General features: G+C 46.1%; 1 protein-coding gene across 2 annotated transcripts in view; it reads right to left on the reverse strand.

Moving 5' to 3' along the window:
• Window positions 1–19,214, reverse strand: part of LOC126529966 (CDK5 regulatory subunit-associated protein 3) — a 35,794-nt gene extending 16,580 nt beyond the window's left edge. The window contains exons 1-11 of one of the 2 annotated variants that reach the window (XM_050177431.2): window positions 19,106–19,214; window positions 18,764–18,809; window positions 18,311–18,442; window positions 18,045–18,194; window positions 17,859–17,947; window positions 17,674–17,763; window positions 14,549–14,688; window positions 12,461–12,623; window positions 11,646–11,723; window positions 9,148–9,265; window positions 2,088–2,194 (exon numbers count right to left, since the gene is read on the reverse strand). In XM_050177431.2, coding sequence (XP_050033388.1) covers window positions 2,088–2,194; window positions 9,148–9,265; window positions 11,646–11,723; window positions 12,461–12,623; window positions 14,549–14,688; window positions 17,674–17,763; window positions 17,859–17,947; window positions 18,045–18,194; window positions 18,311–18,442; window positions 18,764–18,809; window positions 19,106–19,111 — 1,119 coding nt within the window. In that variant the 5' untranslated portion in view covers window positions 19,112–19,214. The remainder of the gene's footprint in view (window positions 1–2,087; window positions 2,195–9,147; window positions 9,266–11,645; window positions 11,724–12,460; window positions 12,624–14,548; window positions 14,689–17,673; window positions 17,764–17,858; window positions 17,948–18,044; window positions 18,195–18,310; window positions 18,443–18,763; window positions 18,810–19,105) is intronic. The other variant, XM_055070150.2, reaches the window with a different exon arrangement.
• Between the last annotated feature and the right edge of the window lie 3,018 nt (window positions 19,215–22,232).

Below are 22,232 nucleotides of genomic sequence, written 5' to 3' on the forward strand. Positions count from 1 at the left end.
GTCTCCGGTCCCACCGCCGCGGCGCCTATATAATAAGTTTACTGGCAGGCCTTAAGAAATTTAGACAGACCCCGGTCTTTTGTTGGCTTTAAGCGTCCCCTCGACTTTGGTAGTGTTTAGCGCCTTCCTTTTCGCTAGCTTTATCATAACACAGATGGTTTTTCTCCGATTTTCGGTGCAGGGCGCGCGCGTACAATTAAGGAACGCGCACTGGGTCCCGCTAACGGTCTCGGATACGAGACGCGCATGTCAGGCGCACCGAGGGCTCAAATCGCCACATCGACGCTAGAAACGGCTACGAATGGCTGCAAGCATGCTTACTTGGCGTCTAGGTGCTCGCACTGTGACGTGCGAGCCTGTATAATTAAGAAGCGCGCAGTGTGCCCCATTTCTATTCTTGGCATGATTCACCGCAGTAATTTCGGTATACTTAACCGCATAACGCGCCCGTACGGCGGCGAAGTTGACCAGTCAATTTCGAATTATCCGGCGAAGTCCAATTTTGAGAAGGAAATAACGGAAGTTTGGGCCCATTAGAAATGTGTTGGCGCCATCCGGGGCCTTCGGTAGGGTCGAATGAATCGGAGCTATCCAAGCGTGCAATTAAAAAAATTTATGTTCATTTCAGCACGCCTTTCTGGTTTTTTTTGACTGGCACTTTAATGGTTAACACGTCTCACAATTGGTCCCGTCCACGTTTCCTCGCACTGCCGTGGCCACAGAAAATAAGCGTCATCGCATTCCGATGTCCTGCTCCTGCACTACTGATTGATTAGATTGCTTTTGCGACTCCAGTCACAAAGCTAAAAAAAAAAAGGTTCCAGTTTCGCCCGAAAGGCGAAGCATCGATTGCGATAGCAAATTAGTACACAGCTATACGAAGTAAGTAAGGCTAGTACTTTTATCGGCCGTATAAACGTTGATACACACGCTTGCTAACGAAATTAACAAGCATGGCGCCAGCGTGCACAAGCACAAGTGAACACATCACACTCGATGAGCGCGGACACTCGCTGTCAAGGCGCTGGTGTGAGCAAGTGCGGCAGCTGCAGCAGCGAGAGAAGTGACCTTTTCTGTCTATGGCTTCAGCACAAGAGCATCGAGAATGCACCACGCACAAAGAAAGGTACCAGCCTACTGCAGATCCCTTTCAAGATACGGCGCGCGCGACCGTCCAAAGTACGCACTTGTTGGCGGAGTCGAAGCCCCCCCTCCCCCTTCCCTCCCTCCAGCACTGCCTCCAAAGGTATATGGCGCGCGAGATTGAGCCGCGATCGTCAGTTGCCCTTGCGCCCGTGGTCGCGAAATACGCAGTTGCGGCCGGAGCACAAAGCCCACCCCCCACAACGGCTTCTCGCGCGACCGAAGACGGCGCGTTTGCTCTCCACTTTCTCCTTCGCGCGTACTGCCAGATTGAGCCGCGAATGCCGGCTTCCCTTGCGTGCTTTCACTCGCACATACAGCATACGATGCGCGGGCGACGGTGTTATCGCCCTTGGACGTTATACGGAACATCGCGGCGACGGCAAAAATGCGACTGGAGTGTCCACATAATTGCTGTTGCAACAAAATAAAGCAGCGCACAACTGATTCGTGAGCCATTGTACAGCCAAAGTGACCGTTTGCCGCCATTGCACGACCTCCGAGGCTCGCCATTGCAAATGCTGCCTAAGAGGGACAAACTGCTTTTTCAACAAGATCCCAGAATGACTGGCAGCCGCATCTTGGGCCCTGGCAGCCGCATCTTGGTGGAAGTGAAATTCAAGAATGCTAGGTTCCAAATAAAACCTGACCACATGACTTTGACATGCAGACAAAGCACGGCACATGGCGAATGTATTCGCTTGCCACACTTGCCCAAATAATGGTTGAAAATCAAACTTGCAACCCCATGCCAAGCAGCAATATGCCGTAGCCACTGTTTTCCTGCTTGGCACAGAATAGGAGGTCAGCTCGCAAGCAAACAGCTTGTTAAATACCTACAAACACCCCATTCATCCACACTTGATGCATGACAGTGCCACTCAATAAAGTGAAAATGATCAAACCAAGGTGAGCAGTATCGTTTTGCATGGGTCATCACGCACCTCCTCAATCTCATTGAAGAACTGTGTTCTCGTCTCTGGGTTGTGAAGCAGTGACAGGGCGTCCGCTCCTCTGGCCACCTTGGCGCCAGTATGACTCGACTGCTCCTCTGAAAATATAAGGCTGTTTTATAAGAACAGGTGGCACCTACCGCCTCAAAATCTTAACCGTAGCTGCTCAGTGATCAAGAGTGATCAAACAAGAGATGTCACTGGAGTCAATGTTTAGACAAGGGGAGTTCTACAACATCAGGGCAACAACCGCTCACTTTCTTTTTTCTATAAGAAACTTTTTTTTTCAAGTCCGTATCTTCTTACTTCCTGTTTTCTAGGGAAACTAGGGCTTCCAGATTGACAATGCCTGCTTAGAAGAAAGTATTTTGTTTGTTTTCGTCCATCCCGACTTCACAGGAGAACCGACCTCCTCTTCCCCACACTCCCATCTGTTCAATAGATTTTTGACACCATGTAGCGGTCCGAGGAGCAAGGCAGCGTTCGATTGGGCCAGCAAGGAAGTGTTCGGCACTGTTGATTGCAAGAATATCTACACTCACAAGTGTAACCACTTGTAGTTGGTAGAGACATCTGGTAGTGTGTTAGTACTATTAGTGGAGTTAGTGGAGCCACTGTGTTCTATAAATAAAGCACACTACTAGTACACCTCGCTATCAGAAGTAACGGCCCCCTACTGCAACCCTTGCTGATCACTACACATTGACATACCTGTTGCCTACTCTATGCACCTGCTTTATTTTTCCTTCCCCGCCCTGGGTGGGGGAGAGTTACATATACAAATGCTGCTTAGAAAAGCAGCTGCCACTCTCACAAAAAAATCCCATGGTCAAAAAATTCGCTTCCATGACATCCCTGGTTCAACCACTGTCCTCAACCATTGCTCAACCTCTGTTATGTTACAACAACTACTCAGGTGTTTCCAGCGTCTGACTGCACACATTGTTGCCTCAGTGTACAAATGCCAAGAAATATTTTAAACTTCCTATGCACTCATCCTCAATTTCAATGCCAAAAATATAATACAGCCGAGTGAATTCAATTTCTGAACAAAACATGATGCTTCCTTGGAAGCTAAGGGTGACATCGGCAGCATTTCAAGATTAAGGCCTCAAAAACCTACAATTCTCACACAAATTCATTTCCAAAAGCCATAATGAAACATTTTTCTTGCTGTGAAGCCACACCTTCAGGCAACATTCACATATAACCTGCGCGTGGCTTTATTGTTAAACTTCTTTAAATTTCTTAGTGCGAGCTATACGTGCCAAAATATGGTACTTGTGGCAGCTGGTGTGCAGCCACACTGCCGGTTTGGAAGCGCCACATAAGTTGGTATTACACAGATATCAGTGGAGTATGTTCAAATTACGGGGCACTTTCTCACACAGAAATTCACATAATTTTGACAGGACCACAGCATCAGTTCATATAAACCAGAGGTTCGTATAAGGTGGGTTCGATTTAACGAGATTCCACTGTATGTGTTTTTGATCGCTTTTATCCTATGCACCACGGTCTTGACAGCGCAAGAAAACCAGAAACACTTCAGTGTAGTGTGTCCACTGCATGTCCCAAACAGGCAACTCCACAAATACACTATATTTTGACCCCTTCGAGCGCCTTCAGATTTTCATCTCTTTACTTTACATCATGTGGTTACGATTTTTAAGCTGCTTGTCAACACCTCCTGGTCCAGGAAGCCAGACCGCTTTTGGCTCATATTTCGGACTGGTCGCATTGAAGAGGATACAATTACAGTGGAACCCCGGTTACACAGTCGACTCTCATTACAATAGACCCTTATAATCTGACAAAAATGCCCATTTTGATACAGTAAAACCTCGTTAATTCGAAATCCCGGATAATTCGAATGTTTTCTGCGGTCCCGTATTTTCCAATGTAAATTTGACCAGACAATTCAAACCAGGGGCCTAGGCCAACCCAGTTAATTCGAAGATTTGGGGTGCTATGTGGCAATTACCAATCCACATTTCACTGCAAACCCAACGAAATGACAGCCATTCGGAGCCGCGAGGCGACGTTACATAGCAATCGCGATTATTTATAGATGAAGTGCCCGACCCGTAGTACTGCTAGCACAAAAATCAGTCCACGGTACACACCGCGCACCACCGAAATGCGCGACTGCAGAGGAGATGTGCTTCACTGCAACGCAGCGGGCATACCAGTTTTTGTCACATGCTCTCGTCCCCTACTCCGCACGCTCCTCGCAGTCGCAGCGGTCACAGCGTCAGCACGTGTTTGATGCAGCTGCAACTGGCTGCCGTTCACATGTCGCCTGCGTGTGTGCGCGCAACGCCAGTCTGCACCGTTTCTTTGTGTGCGGTGGTTAGGGGTGTTGCAGCTAGCGTGGTGTTTCTTTTTGTTTTCTGAACTGTGCAGAAGTGCCAGTGAGCGAAGATGCCAATGTATAAGACTTTAATGCTACAGCAGAAGTTCTCCTTGATCCCAGAAGCGGCTAAGAACACATGTTCCAAGACAGAGTTGGCTGAAAGGCACAGCATGCCCGTCTCGACGTTGTCCACAATATTGAAGAACAAGTCGAAGGTACTGGAGACCTACAGCAAGACATATTCTTCTAAGCGGTCGCGAGTACGGGCTCCCATGTACCAAGATGTGGAATCAGCTTTACCTCACTGGCTGCAGAAAGCATCGCACCCCACCTTCCCGTCAATGGAACGATACTGCGGGAGAAGGCCAACAGCTTGGCTATGCAACTTCTACCAGCACAACAAGAAAGCCTGGGTCATAGGCACAATATTTAAAGATTACGTTCCGCAGCTTGACCGCAAGTTTGCAGCCACAGGCAGCAATGTACTCTCCGTTGTTGATAATTGCCCGGCGCATGGTGACATCCCCTACCTGAAAGCTATCAGGATGGTATTTCTTCCTCCGAACACCAAGTCAATCTCTCAGCCAATGGACCAAGGTGTCATTCACCACAAGATTTACCGCGACCGCCTGCTCAAGCGCATGCTCCTTTGCTATGACAATGGCAAGGAGTACTCCATCGACCTCCTTGGGGCCATATGTCTTATTGTGCATGCATGGAAGCAAGTGGAACCCACTTTGATCATGCGGTGTTTTGAACACGCTGACTTCTCGAAAGAAAGCACCGTCGATGCTGATGCTGACTATTCATGTGCACTTGATGAAGAAGGAGCCGAGTATTGCGACTGCATCAATGCACTCTGCGCAGAGGATAGCGAATCCGGTGCAGTCGGCTTCGCCGAGTATCTGAACTTTGAAAATGATCAACAAACGCGCTACTCAGACTTGAAGAGTAAAGCTACCACTGATGCGACCATGTGCGATGACGCTAACCAGCCCTCCCAAGCACCCGCTCTCAGGGAAGTTATCGGATCACTGAACGTTATCCGCAGTTTTGTTGAGTGCCACAGTGGAAATTCTCCAATGCTGCACGTAGCTGGCCAACTAGAAAACATGACCCCTGGAGTCTCGAACTACAGGACGTGGCAAACCAGCATCTCTGATTACTTTAAGTAGTCCAAAGATTGCCGAATAAAGGTAGCACATTCCTGCAGCGAAATTTTTTGCCTGGGTTGCATTTTTCTTGCGTTCAGTTAATTAGAAAAACTGCTTAATTCGAAGATTTTTTCGGTCCGGATGACTTCGAAAACGAGGTTTTACTGTAGAAGTCCATAATATCCAAAACGCCTCACTTCCGAAACTTTGGTCGCAATGTGTACCAAAGTTATTTTAAAGAGCGAGTGATGAATGTCTAAACTAAAAAACAAAAAAGAAAGGCGCAGTTTCACCCAAGAGGCGAAGCGTCGATTGCGATAGCAAATTAGTAGCCGTATGAAGTTGCAAACATTCGTTTGCTAACTAAATTAACAACCACAGTGTCAGGTGCGCACAGGTAAACAAGAACACATCTCGCTCTATGACCGCGGAAGATTGCTGTCAAAATGTTGGAGTGAGAAAGTGCGGTAGCAGCAGCGAGCGAAGTGACCTTCATGCTGTCTCTCGCTTCAACGTGAACTAAACGTCGAAAGCACAGCGCATACGAAACTACCGGCACTGGGCGCACTTTGTCCACATCACAAATAGCTTTCAAAATATGGCGCCCGCACGCCATGTGGGTAAGCAGCAGCCACCAGAGTAGAAGCCCCTCTCCTTCGCCTCCCCCGCCCCCTGTGCCTCATGTGCGAAAGAAGACGGTGCGCTGCCACCCCGCCTTTCTCCCTCGGGAACGCTATATTGAGCCGCGATCGTCGGCTGACCCTCGCAAGTCAGTTGTCAACCCGTGCACACATGACAAAAGTCCATTTTATACACCCGATTTTGAAAAAATTGCCACCAATCTTGTCCGCTGTACCCGATAGTCTGTTGTAGCATGGTCCGTTAAAAGCGAACTTCGTCGCATTAATAAGATAGGTAGAGCAAACTAAGGTTGAAATATGGTCCATTATATCCGAAAGTCTGTTGCATGCGGCTCAGTTGTAACGAGCGCAAGACTGTACGTCCACTGGTTTCACGACGACCCCTATTTTATGACGGATTAGTGCAGTCCCGGCAAAGAACCCATAGAAGCAATGCATTAAATACCTCAGTTATCCAATGTGATTTTACACCTGACCCACATTAAACGATGACCCACACGATGGGCGAGACTGAACGGCAGATGAAAGGTAAGTGCCGCGAGCCTCTCCTCGCGCCATCCATCCTTCAGGAGGAAGCCCTTTTACATGCGGAGCGCTTGACCCCGCTCGACCGGTTCGCTCAGGCACAGCTTTCTTCCCTGAGCCTCGTCTCACTGTTTGTTTCTCTCCCGCTCACCGGTGGCATGGGCGAATGGCGGGTGGCATGGGCGGCTGTTGGGGGGGGGGGGGGCCCCAACAGCCACCCATGCCACCCACTTTGCTGAAATAGCACCTTTGCTCCTACACGATCACTTTCTCCCTCTCTACTCCTTGGCATTGCCTCTTGCCAGCGTTCCAAGCGTTCCAAGTTCTCACTCTCACAGCAGCAGCAGATCGCCAACAAGGCTGCGGCAGGAGCCTTAGGGCGTGCGTTCGTCATGATCGTTCAGTTGAAAAGCAGTTCAGTCAAGAACGTTTGGGTTGTGTCGCTCAAGGACGATGCACGATGTCCCGAAAGCGGACAGTTCTGTCACTCGGCAATAAGCTGAACATTATTGAGCAGGCGGAAAAGTGGCATGGAGCCACGAAAGCTAGCATTGCCTGGGACCTGAATACCTGAATCTGCACACAAGACGATCCTGACGAACAGAGCTACAATCGTGGAGAATGCAAACAAGTTCAAGCTCAAACGGAAGGCAGCTAAAGAAGGTCAACACAAGAAGTTGGAAAAGGTACTCGTTAAGTGGCTGCATCAAGCACGGAGCTCTGCAATCAATGTTGACAGCACCATTGTCAAGAAAAGCTGATCTTGTGGCATTGTGTCTGAATATCGATGACTTCCAGGTATCGAAGAAGTGGCCGGATCATTTAAAAAACACGAAACAGGATTGTGTGCAGTCACTCCTGCGGATAAAGCACCTCCGTGGACATTTCGACGGTGAACCAGCGGATGCAGTCACTGTCTGAGATGATTGCGGCATACAAGCCCTGCGACGTTTTCAACCCTGACAAGAGCGGCATTTTTTACCACATGCAGCCCAAGCAAACCCTCACGCTTAAGGGAGACAGCTGTCATGGTGGCAAGCGAAGTAAGGAGCGTTTGACAGCACTATTCTGCGCCCACGAGGACGGTTCTGAGAAGCTGCCTGTGCTCATCATTGGAAAATTTGCAAAGCCGCAGTGCTTTAAAAACTTGAAGGCACTGCCAAGCAGCTACAACTTTAACAAAAAGGCGTGGATGACGTCATCGCTCCTCACTAATTTTTTTCAGCAGCTCGCCAAGAAAATGGGTGCTAAGGCGAGGAAGATACTGCTTTTCGTGGATAATGCACCATGCCACCCACCAGATACATCGAGCCTGAGGAGTATGAAAGTTGCGTTTTTTCCGCCCAACTGTAGAAGTCGCCTGCAGCCGCTGGATGCCGGCATCATAAAGTACATGAAACAAGGCTACAGGAAGTGGTCAGTGCAGCGTCGGCGGGTGGCTATGGAGTACAACGAGTCGGAAAAGAAGGTTTCTGTGCTCAACGTCATGCATCTCATCGCCAGTTCGTGGAATGCAGTGTCAGAAAGCACAATCGCCAACTCGTTCAAACATTGTGGCATCAAGCGAGAGACTTTCTCCTCTGCTGATAACACAACTTTGATCAACTGCATGCTCGATACCAATGCAGGCTTCACTGATGGCGATTTCAAGGATTTAAACTTCACCACGACGTTCGCAGAGAACGTTGAGGCAGATGACAACATTGCCATCGGTGGCGAGGGGTCGCTGGACGACGCCATCGAGAAGGCATCGCCTGGTGCCGACACCGCTGTGACATCGGATGAGGACGACGACGCCACGAATGTTGCTATACTTGTGCCTACAACATTCGCTGATGTGCTAGGACACATAGACAGCATCCGTAACTTTATCTGTTCCCGCGACGCCATAGAAGACTTTCTTTTGGGCGTTGCCCAACTCGAGCGAAAGCACTTGCATCTTGGGTCAAAGAGAGTGCAAAAGAAACTGACCAATATTTTTCCTTCCTCTCATTTTTTTGTCAAGTTCGCACCGATTGGCGGGAATCGCAGCAGTGTATTGCCGTAGAAGGTATGCTTAATAAAGCATGACTGGCACCTGTACTGCAGTATTCTTTTCACATTTCGTTTTTGGTGATTGGCCTTTCCAAGCCCTGCAGCATTTTAAAAGCATTTTACGATGCTTTTTCGCAGTCCCGAGAGTCGTATAATTGGGATTCCACTGTATATGTTTTCTTGCCAGTGTCTACAAATTCTGGCACCATACCATCATTACGGAGTCGGCAGCTAAGCAGAACACTTGATACAAGTATTTTGCGACAATACCCCTTGAATACACTTTGATGACAAATAAAGTAAAAGTGCCAACTCAGCCAACAAGAGCGTATAAGACATACCGAGTATCTTCTCAGCAGTTCCATCTCCCGCAGTGCCGTCGGCTTCAACACTAATGTCCCAAGAGATTGCGTCTCCGCCAGCGACTTCAATTGCCTCTTCGCCGTCACCAAACCCCACCTGTGTGATTGTAAATGTGGAAAGTTGGGCGAGTTGGAATATATTCATGATACAGTCGAAACTCATTGTAAGGAAGTCACATCAGCCACAAAAACAAGTTCACCACATCCGATATTTGTGATAACCATACAAGTAGACATTGGTAAAAAAGAAAATTGCCATCAGGTCTATGCCTAAGAAAGACAAGCAAGGTGACTTTACCAGATCAGCAAACAATCTCCTGCAGATTTTAATCAATAAATAAATACACCACCATGAAGATGCAACCCGTGCGATCAGTGTTCTCGCACAGGATCCGCACGTTGACTTGCCGACTGTGATCCAACCAAGCCAAGCTACGGCTACCACCACCTACAAACTCCTCAGACAAGGCAGGGACCACACGTGGATTTGCGCACTCGACTACTATGCTGTCCATATAGCCCAAGCATCTGATCTTACATTCGATCGTTGATAAGGTTTACAGAGTGTGAACATTTGATGCCAAACTTCTCATGACGGTTCTTCACCAGCCACTCTGCCAGCCACACCGCTTAGGCTACAGGGACCAGCTCCGCTTCGACGGGAGCTGGAAATCAAAGTTCTGATTTCGTGTCTAGTCGACACAAGTGCAAATTTGTTTGTGGCCGCCATGTTTGCAGCATCGCACCTGTGTTTTAGGCCCAAAACACCATGTGGCATCCAATATGTTGGCCACTGCTGTTATAGAATTGTGCTATGTGTGGCAGCTTTGCAGGGAAGTCCAAATAATCGTGTGGGTCCAAAGGCGAGCCATTTGAAAAATCAGTCACCAACTGTATTTGACATTTTTGCTACCAGAACATATATGCAGCCGAACCTCGTCGGTACGATGCCATTTTGCACGATTTCCCAGTGCCAAAGTTTGTGATCGAGAACAGAGAAAATGACCTAATACAGTTAGGCTCCTTTTTTGCTGGTTACCTCATACGCTCCTGGAACACACGGTCTTTTGGCATCAATGTTTAGTACAACGCCAAACTGAGATCATATGACATATTTTCCAGCCACTAGGTCCCATGTAAACAAGGAAAGTCATGAGCCATGCAATCGAGAACAGTAACCGGTCGCTGCAGCAGCTTCTCCGCAGCACTCGCCAACCCGTATGGGTCACGTGAAAATGCCGTCACACGCTCAGTTTCCAATTCCAGTACCAGCAAATCTCATGGCTTGTCGCATGCTGCATTCACAGCTTTGTTACCGACCCTATCGCAATAGGAATCTTCCTCTGTCTGCTTGACAGTGCATCACATATTGCTATGAGTTCCGTTGAAAGTATACAGCATGCTTTTCATATGCGATAACATGAACGTGCCATTGTTCGCTGCTTCAGGGGGCTCGAAGTAAATGCCACATTCTGCTCTGGTGGCATCATATTCTGGCATCGCTCACCGGCTTGTTTCGATTTCCGTTTCCTTTGCCGTCTTAAAACTCTGCACAACAGGAAACTACAAAGCACGTCTCATGTTGCTAGGGCCCAACAGTCCGAAGTGCATCGGTGTCTCATGTCGCAACTATTTTCGCCCAAGTGGGTTCGCCAAGACTTCTCGCCAAGATGCCCCGTCCAAAGAAGCTGCTGACCCAGGCCAAAGTGGGAGGAGCACGAATGTAAGATTGCCAAAGCCATAAAAACAATGCGCCTCTCGGTACCGCACGGGTCCCCCGGCTCGGCACACACTGACGTCTCGTGCTGCAACAATTTGTGCAATGCTTTGCATTACAAGGACGTCAATTAAACTTGAGCCTGCCAAATTTTTTTATGGCTTTAGATGGTACCTTTCTTTAGTTAGTATTCTTTTTTTCATTTCTTCCCAAAACATATGAACGAGGTTTTACTGTATATTGTGGTACGTGCAAACAAAAATTTGCTTCGCTATAATCGATTCCATGTCAGATCCTGCATTTCTATGAGAACACTCCATTAAATTAAAGCAACACCAACCAAATTTTAAACATACTTCTTTATATCCGATTACTTGTTATATCTGTGTTTGTTATATTGACGTTTGACTGTAATGGGTACAGCATGAAAAACACAATGATGACACAAGAATAAACACACTGAACTGAGAAGTAGTGCTCAACACCAGATCGTGGGTACGAGAAGCAACGGCCGATACACAGCCCTTGCTTTCAGTAAGGTAAGTTGTTGAAAGCAAGCATTCTACGTATATCTGTCATTCCTTCTTGAGTTTACGTCCGGGTGTTGCACAACACTTTATTCCAATTCAATATGACTGACCAAGAAGCCCACATCGCCCCCCCTTATATATAGGTAGACACCACAAAACCTGTGTCACATGACATGCCAAGATAAACTGTTAGCCACCAAAGAGAAGAAACATTAGAACTCTGAACATACGTGCACAAAGTCTCCGTTGGGGGACGTGGCAGTGGAATCGCTGGTGCTTGTTCCAATATCAAGATCACCAAAATCGATCTGTCGGGATATCAGTACTGTAAGCACACATCACCTAACCATGAATAAACAAAATTAAAAGGAAAAATAACTGAATGCAACGAGGCACTTAGTATGCAGTGAAACGAGCAGAGAGGATTACAGGGCAAAGAATTCGAAAAATCAGCATGTGCAATCAAAACAAATAATGCATCTGGCAGTTTTTCAACTGCCAGATGCATTACATGCCATGCTTTGTAAGTATGTTACTTCGTGGGAACACAGCATAGCAAATGACTAAGCAAATGTGTTGTTCTTTTACATATTACATGCCGTTCTTTCCCAACAGAATTTCAGTTGCGAGTCAGTGCCCGTATTTTGTTCTTCACCATCATTTGTTCTTTTTTACGCTGTTTGTAGTCTTTCATAAACAAAAGTAGTACACACTAGTCAGCCACTACAAATTTCGCCTGTTTGTGTTCCATTGCCAATAAAGAAAAATAAAAGTGACGCAATATATGTTTGTTCAATTTGCAAATTGCAATATGTGCCTCAAAGTAATAGGTAAGAACATAATTAGTGAAACTTTGTCAATTACCCAGTTATGCCTTTCAATTTATTGTGCTACTAATGTCTGTTTCTCTGAACAATCGAGTTCAAGGATTAAAATTGTTCTATCTGCCACAGGCAATTCTTAAAAAGTCTGTGCAGTCTAAAATAAAATATGCACCTGGTGTAATGATAACTGTGGTCACAACAAGCAGCCACTGTAAGGTTACCTGGTCCTCGCTGTTGCCATTGTCAATGTCCACGGGCAGCACAGGCAGCGTCTCCTCGACCACTTCGGGTGGTTCGCCGTGCCGCCAGTGGTATGTTGTCACATTGCCGTGAGAGATAAGAAACTGCATGAGCGGCACCACCTTGTTGCTGCCATCAGCTTTGCTGCATAGAAGTACAACAGGTGTGGTTTACTTTTATAGCTCAATTCATAGCTGGCAGACCCAAAAAAAACCTGAGGTTTTACATGCCAAAACTACAAGCCAGTTATGAGGGCCACCACAGTAGGAGAGTCCAGATTAATTTTGACCACCTGGGGTTCTTCAACATTCACCTACACCTAGGCACATGGGCACTTTTTGCATTTTGCCCCCATCGAAATGTGGCTACTGCAGCATAAACAAATGAATGAATAAATAAATAAACAAATCCGTCCATCTATCTGTCATCAGCATCATGACCACCCTCAGTGGCATATTTACTCCCACCGCAGAGCTAGAAAGCCTCTTCCAGTAACCTTCAGTTCCTCCTGTACCGCATGAACTGACTGAATCAGCCGAGCCCTTCCCACCTAATGTGCTTTGGGCTCAACATACTACATTTTCACACTTATTGCCGACACGGGAACTTTAGGAAGTTGAGGTACACAAAGTATACAAAATCTATTTTGTCTCCTAGCATGGGTTAGCATAAATTTGCATTTTCATATATACAACTCATAATGACTGGAACAACTTTCTCAGTGATATCATGTCAGTTGAACATTGTGCAATTCTATGCCAAGCTTAACTTCAATTTTTTCAATTGCGGCAACAGCACACGACCTCAAATCCTGCTCTTGATTGTATTTGTCGCAGAACTCCTCACTAATGGTACATTTGGCTAGTGAAATCGAGCACTCGGATCGCATTCGGCTGCTTGTTTCACAACACTGTGCTCAAGCTCAGGGCACTCGGAGACGCTCTCACCGTCAGCCTGGGAGAACGACCGAGATCCAGCTGAACTCTGATCACGTGGCTCCTGCAGCTTCCGTTGCCGACGTGACATTTGCTGTGCCGGCAAGAGTGACATCGCCTCAGCGCCTGTGCGCTTTGTCCGCTTACAAACAGAACAATGAACGTTTTTCCATGTTTTGCCTCCATCTTTCTTTTTCTTTTTTTTTTCCTCTTTTGGTCTGGCAAGCATCTGCACATTCAGCCCAGTCATGCTTTCTCTGGCTCCGACTGAGGGCAGGTTTGCATCGGTGCAATCCGAGACAGGGTGCAGTAGGGATCAGCCCACTGTGCCATTATCTTTTTTGTCCATTCCTTTTTTTTTTCAGCTTTAGGCAATCTTACCATACGGTCAGCACAAATATTGCTAGTACTGTGCAAATCTATAAGTATTAATTAGTTACTGCTGTACATGTGCAACCCACTCTCCTCTACAATGCCTATACTCTGCTTCACACACAGCAGGCAACATCACAAAAGCTGGAGGGACTTCTCACAGTGCTCGTATTCAAAACCAAAATACATAAAAGAATGACCCAGGCATGCATCACATTTTTCAATGTAACATTAAGCTTCTTACTTTTGATGTCCCAGGACTTGATATAATTATTACATGAACGACATTGTAGACCTGAGCCTATTTACCACCGAACATGCGGAGTGCTACATTCTCGAGGCAACTGTCCACAGTGCACCCCTCGTGCCCATAACCAAAACATTGCTGCATGCCACTGCATTTTGGTTCATGCGTTTCTATTTTGTGGCCTTGTTGATTGCGTGCTGAAATCTACAAGAAAATTAATACTGAAACCATAAAGACGCACAAAAAACATGTGATTTAATGTAACCTCACATCAACAAGGTGCAGTTGTAGTTATCCAGTCAAGTAGGTATTCTGCAGAAAGCGTCGCCAACCAAAACTCCACTGGGAAATGTGCTGCATGAAACTTTTGTGCCCGGATTACTTGCATAGCTTCTGCTGCTGCTTTGCCTACTAAGCATGAAATGGAGTGGAGGGAAAGAGCTTCAGGATAGGTGAAATAAATAAATACCAAAATTTTCCCCAGGGTTGACAGCGCCACACAAGGATAAACCTACCTTGATGGCACTGTGAAGCCAAGGAACAGCCTGTAGAGGTCGATGGCTGGCTGAGCTTTGTGCAGTTCCTTGACAGCACCTTCAAAGAGGCTCGGCAACTCGTCCAGTAGTGAGAGAAGCTCCTTCTTGACACACTCGCCCTACGAGAAACATTCATCCACCAGCTCAACAACACGTGAAACGGAAAATTGTCATTCACTAGACTAGCACGAAACTCCAAGCTGGGGTTAGGTGGATGACAATTTTTCTCATTCCTAAACCTTCCTCCACCTTGCAAAGTTGTGCACAAATTATTTACAAGCTGAACAATGTGCACAAGATAGGTTTTTTTTAAAACAAAGCTTTTTTTTGCTCTTCCCCACGCTTTGCATGGACGGTTGTCTGACCGAGCAGACAGTTAATCCACGAGACAGTGCAAGCAAAGCTTGTGGCTTGTTGGCCCAATCCTGATAACAGGTTCTAATGAGATTAGTAATGCAGGCCCATACTGGAGGCAATCACAGCAGCCATGTGCTTCTCAGCATTAAGCAAACAGAGCTAACCAATAATAGCGGGAAGCTATCACTTGACTATGGGAATCATCCTCCGATGCTTTCTGTTCAATTTTTTTCAGCTTAGAAAATTCGGCTGCTTTACACGCTTTACTACAGTTTATAGTGAAGTCACCGGTCAAAAAAAAAAAAAAATCTCCACTATATCAGTATCTATTACATAAATTATATTGCGCGCCAAAAAACGACACGGACGTGAGGGAAGACGACACACCAAGCGCAATTCCCTCACGTCCGTGTCGTTTTTTGTCGCGCAATATCATTTAAGTAATAGATTACCAACTTGCCCGAAATGCTGCTCTTATATCAGTATCTCCTGTAGTTCACCATCTTGCCTTTGTGCAGCTACGATAAATGGGTGATTTTCACTAAATAGAGTGCAAATTTGCTCTTCATTAAAACAGCGATTACACATCCTTGGCTCAGAACGCTTGAAATAATGTACTGTCTTGAGCCATGCCAACAGTCTATAATAATCATCCTCAGTCTCTTGCAAACTTATTGTGCCTCTAATCATGCCTGTGCATGACACAAAACGTGACTTGAGGCTTTCTATATTTATCACGACGTCCCAGTGTGATGTCATGCACTCCTGTGGCAGCAGGTGACACGAAGAGCTGAAATCACGGGCAACTCCTCCCAAAGGAAGGAAGGGGTTGCTGTCATTACACGTATGTACGCTGCCACTGTTTTTCAGGCACGCTGCGACAGGAAAACTAGGTGATCACACAGTGCATGTACAAATAATCCTATTTACTTTTAAAACAGTGTGCTGAAAGTACGGTTTCCATGGCCTAACTATACATGTAATTCCAGATATATAGTACATTAATTTGTTTTATCCATTTCTTCACTACAGCCATCTTCACTATAACAGGGCTCAGAAGGGTCTGGGGAGCCCTGGCTCAAGTCCTTGCAGTCTTTCTGCTGCAGCCACTGCCACATGTGAACTGGACAAGTTCAGTTATGGCAACCGGAATGTGCCTTCCTTGTCATTTGTTACACATAATGTTACAAATTAATTATCATTTTATCTGTGTCTGAATATCAAATGTTAATTCTTACATAGTCACAATACCACATGGCATTCTGGCCTTGCTTATCAAAAGCTTGGTTACATTGTATGCTGGACCCGCCGTGGTTGCTCAGTGCCTATGGGGGTTGGGCTGCTGAGCAAGAGGTCGCGGGATCGGAGGCAAAATGCAATAACACCCATGTACTTAGATTTAGGTGCACATTAAAGAACCCCAGGTGATCGAAATTTCCGGAGTTTTACACTACGGCATGCCTCACAATCAGAAGGTGGTTTTGGCACGTAAAACCCCATAATTCTCTTTTTTAACACTGTGTGCCGGGTGCAACTACAGCGTTGAAGAGCGGAATGTGCAGCAACAAGTGTGGAATGGTGGACATACAAGTGTGGAATGGTGAACTAGATGCTCACAGAAAAAAAAAGACCTGCAAGCACGACAGGAAAAACTTTCCACGAAGGAAAATTGGTGAAAGTTCGTCCAGTGAAATGCGTTCATCTAAAAAAGTACAATCTTTAAGATGGAAATAAATATTAAGAAAGAGAGGTATGCCAAATTTTAGGAAAGTAAAAACCAAACACTCTACCTCAGCTATTTTATAACATAGGTGCGCAGACAACAGGTAAACGCTGACTTCAACTATTAGCCCAACATTCAATGCCCACATACTGCTTACAAATAAATCAAGAAATAAAATACCAAATACGAAAAGTCAAGTAGTGCCAAGTATCATGCATGCTGTATTGCTCAGAAGTTGCAATCAGGCACAACAGCTTAGAGACCCCGGCATCATCGAACAATATTGTTTTCTTATGTAACAGCCATGCAATGTAGAATTGTGTTAATGCATTTCACTGGTCGAGCATAGAGTCACGTGCTGTGCCACTTGATTTGAAGCTGTATAGCTAGGCTGCAAAAGAAGAAATCTTTTTCGCAGCATCACTGGACTCTTGACTTCTGCTCCCAACTGTACATGACTGAGAACTGCATAGGCCGTTAGCATGTTGCATTTTGAGTATAGGAGACACAGTGAGCTACGTCCATGTGCTAGAGTCATTGTTTGGCTTTTAATTCACCAGAAGGCAGATCCAGTGCCCAGTACGTGAATAATCATACCAAATGGCAGTTTGCTACCAGCTTACATTGAGACCCATAAGCTTTCGTTACAACAAAGAAATTATGCATTGCTTTTCGTATAATGGACCATTAGAGTTTTAGCTGCAGCCCATATATATTAGCACAACTGGTTCCAAGAAATAAAAGAACTGAGTCACAGACACTAACACTGGCAATGACATCTTGCAACGCTACATTCAATAAAGAACATGCTGGAAATTTCTGTTGCACCACACTTCTGCAACAACAGGTCCACATAATTAGCTTTGGACAGACTGTTACACAAGCTTTCGACCTCAGCATTGTGGTTCTCAACTTAATACTGGTGCTAAAGTGCACCAGTAAAGCTCAAATGAGCACATTCAGGCCACAAGGAGCAAATGAAGAAGTGGTTACAATAAGCAGCAGTAATTGTGTTTTTCTGTACCTTGATGCCCAACTGCTTGCATTCTTGCTGGTACCTGTCCCTGAGGTCCTGGGCATGCTTGGCATAATCGGCCTCTTTCTTGACTGCTTCCTGGTTACAAAGACAAAGCACGAGTCAACACACAACGCTTATCACCTCTAAGCGTGTGCCATTCTTCTACTTTAGCTACCTTATGTGGCAATTACCTCTTGGATCTGTTGACATTTTGATATCTGCCGCTTCAGTGCTGGTACTTCGTAGTTGACTGTGCGTATAATCATCTGTGCAGCCTCCGCTGAACAAAGAATAAGCATGAAATCAGTCCTTTCCTGCTAATAACATTGCAGTTGTCAAAAAGCATTGAAGTAATGGTTAGAAATGACAGTTGTTACCAAGGTAAACATTGTCCTTTTCGTAAAGGCGAATAATTTCCTGCCAGTCCTTCATTCGCTGGGAGGAGTACCGGCCAAAGAGGTTCTTGGTGCTGGCCTCCGTGTCCTTCAAGATTTCCACTATCCTCTGGCAATGGAAGTAGTGTATGTCTGCACATGACACAAAACGTGACTTGAGGCTTTCTATATTTATCACGACGTCACATTTGATGTCACGTTCTCCAGCGGCAGCAGGTGAAGAGCAGCAATAATATGAGAAAGCTCACATGTCCCCGCGAGAAGGTTCATGATTTCTTCGACCTCTGGCATGTCCTGGATGGCGCCATTGATCTTCTCTCGTACGATGAGCGCTTTAGCTTGCCAGTCCTTGTTGCAGTGTCGTCTGCTTATCAACCAGTCTGAAAAATATGCAGAAGTGAGGCCGCCTGCCAAAAGGCATATTCCATATAGCTCCTTCATTGTGACGGCACACATCATGCCATCGAACGCCAGTAAGATAGACAACAGCACTCCGTTGCTGCACTTGCTTTAAACAGGCCAGTCTATAATGTGCCCTGACTAAAGCTACAAAAACAAATAAAAATGTTTGAACGAGCAGCAGCGCGATATTAGCGGGAACATCTAAGTACACTCCTTGACAGTGCCGCTTATGGCGGGGCAACACGACAGCAATTCATTGAATACTCAGGTCAATAAAACCTTTAACCGTCGCAACTTACCCAACAACTTGTTTGTTTGGATATCAATCGGAAGCAAGACCTCGTCCTGCGCGAAAAGTGAACAAATACTGAGGGGCCAGATAGTCCAGTAAGATGAAGCAACACACAATGCAAACTAGGAACATTTGCCGACTTCAGCATGAGCCATGCAAAAGCAGCTTAGGCGCGTCGTCATTACGATTCAAAAATGATGAGCACGCGATTCAGACGCCAACCAAAGGACACCAGCTAGCAGACTACAAAATATGAAGTAACAGTGATCTCCTTCACCAGAACGTAATCTCAGAAATATTGACTCATTAACCAAAACAATAACACAAATAGGAAAATTAAAAGCAATACCTGCATGGTGATGCGATTGTTTGACGTAAATAATCTGTAGCATATGACACGATTTCACTTTCCGCACGGCAACGAACACGCAAACACATCGGCCGTGAGCCACACAGTAGACTAGGCTTGATAGAAAGGCCTGAGAAAGAAGAGGGCGCTGTAAATCAGTCATAATAATTTTGCCCTTATACAATGGTTATACTTTAAAGCATTCAAATGCCAATCATGCCTCATTAGTTTATCCCTATTTTACATATATTTCATAAATAAAAAATGAGCGAAACGAAAATTGAAATATTTGCTTTAGAACACGGTGAAAGAAGAGAGGTAATCCGACGGCGACGCGAGGCGCGGCCACTTTGTATTACTAGTATTACTGGAGTTGTGGCGTTACTAGAGTGTACCAGACTGCTTAAATCCTTAAACCACCGATAATCTAGTAACGTTGCCTTAAACATCGTAAAGTAGCAACACTCTCCTCCTCCACCTTCACTCCTCCTCATTTCTCCTCTCTTTCACGCTCCCTTTTCGACCGTGGCGCGCCTTCACCGCTCGAGCGTAGCAGACGACTTTTCGCAGAGAATGCACGCATAGCGAGGCGGTGCGCTTTAAGCGTTCGCGTTGGCTTTCTAGCTCTGAGTAACTTCGAGTACAGCATAGAATTTCTATACGGACGGTTATACAAATTCCGTGATGGTGGCTTTTTTTTCCTGTTCTGATAATTACTTTTTAACAGTATCTGAACGAGCACTAACGCTGAGCCATAACGATTCCGAATGTATAGCATGCGCTACAATTAAGTACGCAGCATTTGTCAAGTGTGGGTCGCAAGATCTTGTTGCCAATGGTTGTAGATAACACATTTACGATCGAATGCCAACGTCCTGACCTCCAGCAAGCCCTCAGTAGCCTAAATAATCCGCGCCGTCTTTACCATGTGAATTCGCGGTGCGTATCAGTTATGACGCACAAAGGCCGACAGAGGGCACGAAGTATCGCTTCGCTGAAGGTCCGAAAAAAGTATTACAAGCTACAGAGCCGCCAACGTGCGCGCTTTCCAAGCTTCCAAGCACGTGCAAAGGCTCAGAGGTGGGCGCTGGTGCTATTGTGTTTCTCGTGCCTCAAAGTCAACAGAAATACGCGCGGCCGATCATCGAGTCGGGATTGTGCGTATATAGAAAATGAAATCAGTTTTCTAGTATTCGTTCGCGAAGTGGGAATGCGGTAAGCGCTTCACTCAGGTTCAAGCAAGTGCATTATTTTTTTCAGGTTAGTGAGATCACGAATAACATTTCACCGTGCGTTAGCTTGTCCGTTCACGAAGTGACGTACTTGACGCGAACCGAGTTTCACTAAGGCGCATGCATCGAGGACGGTCGCGCTCACTCCGAAATAACATTTGCGAGATATGACTTTAGTGAAGTGCATGGCCTCGCAAGGAATTGCCGGGCTATGACGCGGCCGAAATTACGGTAAGTGAAATGATGCAGTCGTTCGATTGAGGCACCATTTGTTGTCGCATTACGTGTGTCTCAAAGACACAGCGGTCGAACGAGCTAACAGTTGAACGAACGAGTAAGCGAACGACGACTAAGTCAGCAAATGAACGAGCGGGCGATCGCGTGCATGTTTTCTTTGCGAGTGCTCCATGGACCGCCGCATCTTAACCTGCAAACACTTTAAAGCTGACACGAATTAACACGTACGTCTCAAAGACTTATGATGCTGTCGTTCGGCGACAAACGCGGTTTCGGGAGAGCACGCACACTTTTCCTTTCTATCGCAAATCTACCGGGCGACCGCCAGTGACGAACACGAACAAATGACGCAAAGAAAGCTATTCTCTCTAAAGAAGGCTAGTTAGTAACCATAAAATGGAGAAATTTGCTTTCCTAACATGAGTTTTCACGCTCGAGCCTCAAATTTTGTCAATAGGAATGCGCTGATCGAACCCTGAAGGGTTTGTAATCACCTTTCGCACGCAGCCTCGCGTGCCCGCGAATTCAAGCCTTTTGGTGTACAATATGATCAAGCGCATCAAATACGACCGTACTACTTATATAAACAAAGTACACGTCGCGCAGGACTATACTATGAAAGACTCGCAACCACCTCGTATAGTCGAGTGGAGAATGTTGGTCTGAAGTTCTCCGTCCCGATTCAATGAATCCATGTCTTCCTTCCTAACCCGTAGCACTTATCGGACGTTATCGAGAAGAGGTTCTTGTCTTTGCTGAAACTATTTTGGCGTACGAAGGCGCCGCAAGATATGGTCATAGAAAATGCCGTGAAGCGACGTCGCACTTGCCACAAAAGTTACTGGCGTTCGCAAACCAAAACAACACAGAAGAGCAACGGCGCCAACATGTGCTCCTCGTCCCTCCATAGACACCGCTCAAGCGAAAATGGCGCTGAAGCGCGACTGTACAAACGGAGCCGGCGCGAGGGCCCACGTGATGCAATTAGGCCAATGGTGACGAGGCGTCGGCCTCAACCAGAGCGTGCCAAGAGGGGGCGGCATTCTTCAAAGCGTGGCGCTAATTTACGAAGTTTAAGGGGTTTTATACACTACCGTATTCTGATACACTCTAGTGTAACTTTAGGCAATTAATGTATGAACCTCTGTGCTTTAGGCCCCCACATGGGCTGGATGGATGGATGGATGTTATGAGCGTCCCCTTTGGAACGGCGCAGTGGGTTGCGCCACCACGCTCTTGCTATTATACTACCTAATGTCCTACCTAAGATAAACAATTAAAAAAATAAACACTATGAACTCCCACACCCAAATTTTCTGATCCCCTATTGCTAACTGTGCTTTTGTACGTCTTCGTTTTTTGTCGTTTTCCTACTTTTCGTCCACCAATCCTCCAATCGCCTCTTACTAATGCCTATTGCGGACATGTTTACTTTTCCACTGCTCTCGCTGAACCCAAGGGCTTCAAGGAGGCCAGTGGTGCCTAAATCGACCGCTGGGTAGACGTCTTCACATTCCAATAAAACATGCTCCATAGTTTCCCTAGCTTTACCGCAGCAAGCACATGCTTCTTGTTCCTTCTTATATGTCGCTTTATAGGTGCGTGTTCTAAGGCATCCCGATCTCGCTTCCAAAAGTAATGAGCTTCCCTTTGAGTTA

The sequence above is a fragment of the Dermacentor andersoni genome, chromosome 5 (genome assembly GCF_023375885.2).
Source record: "Dermacentor andersoni chromosome 5, qqDerAnde1_hic_scaffold, whole genome shotgun sequence".
NCBI classification, from domain to species: Eukaryota; Metazoa; Arthropoda; class Arachnida; order Ixodida; family Ixodidae; genus Dermacentor; species Dermacentor andersoni.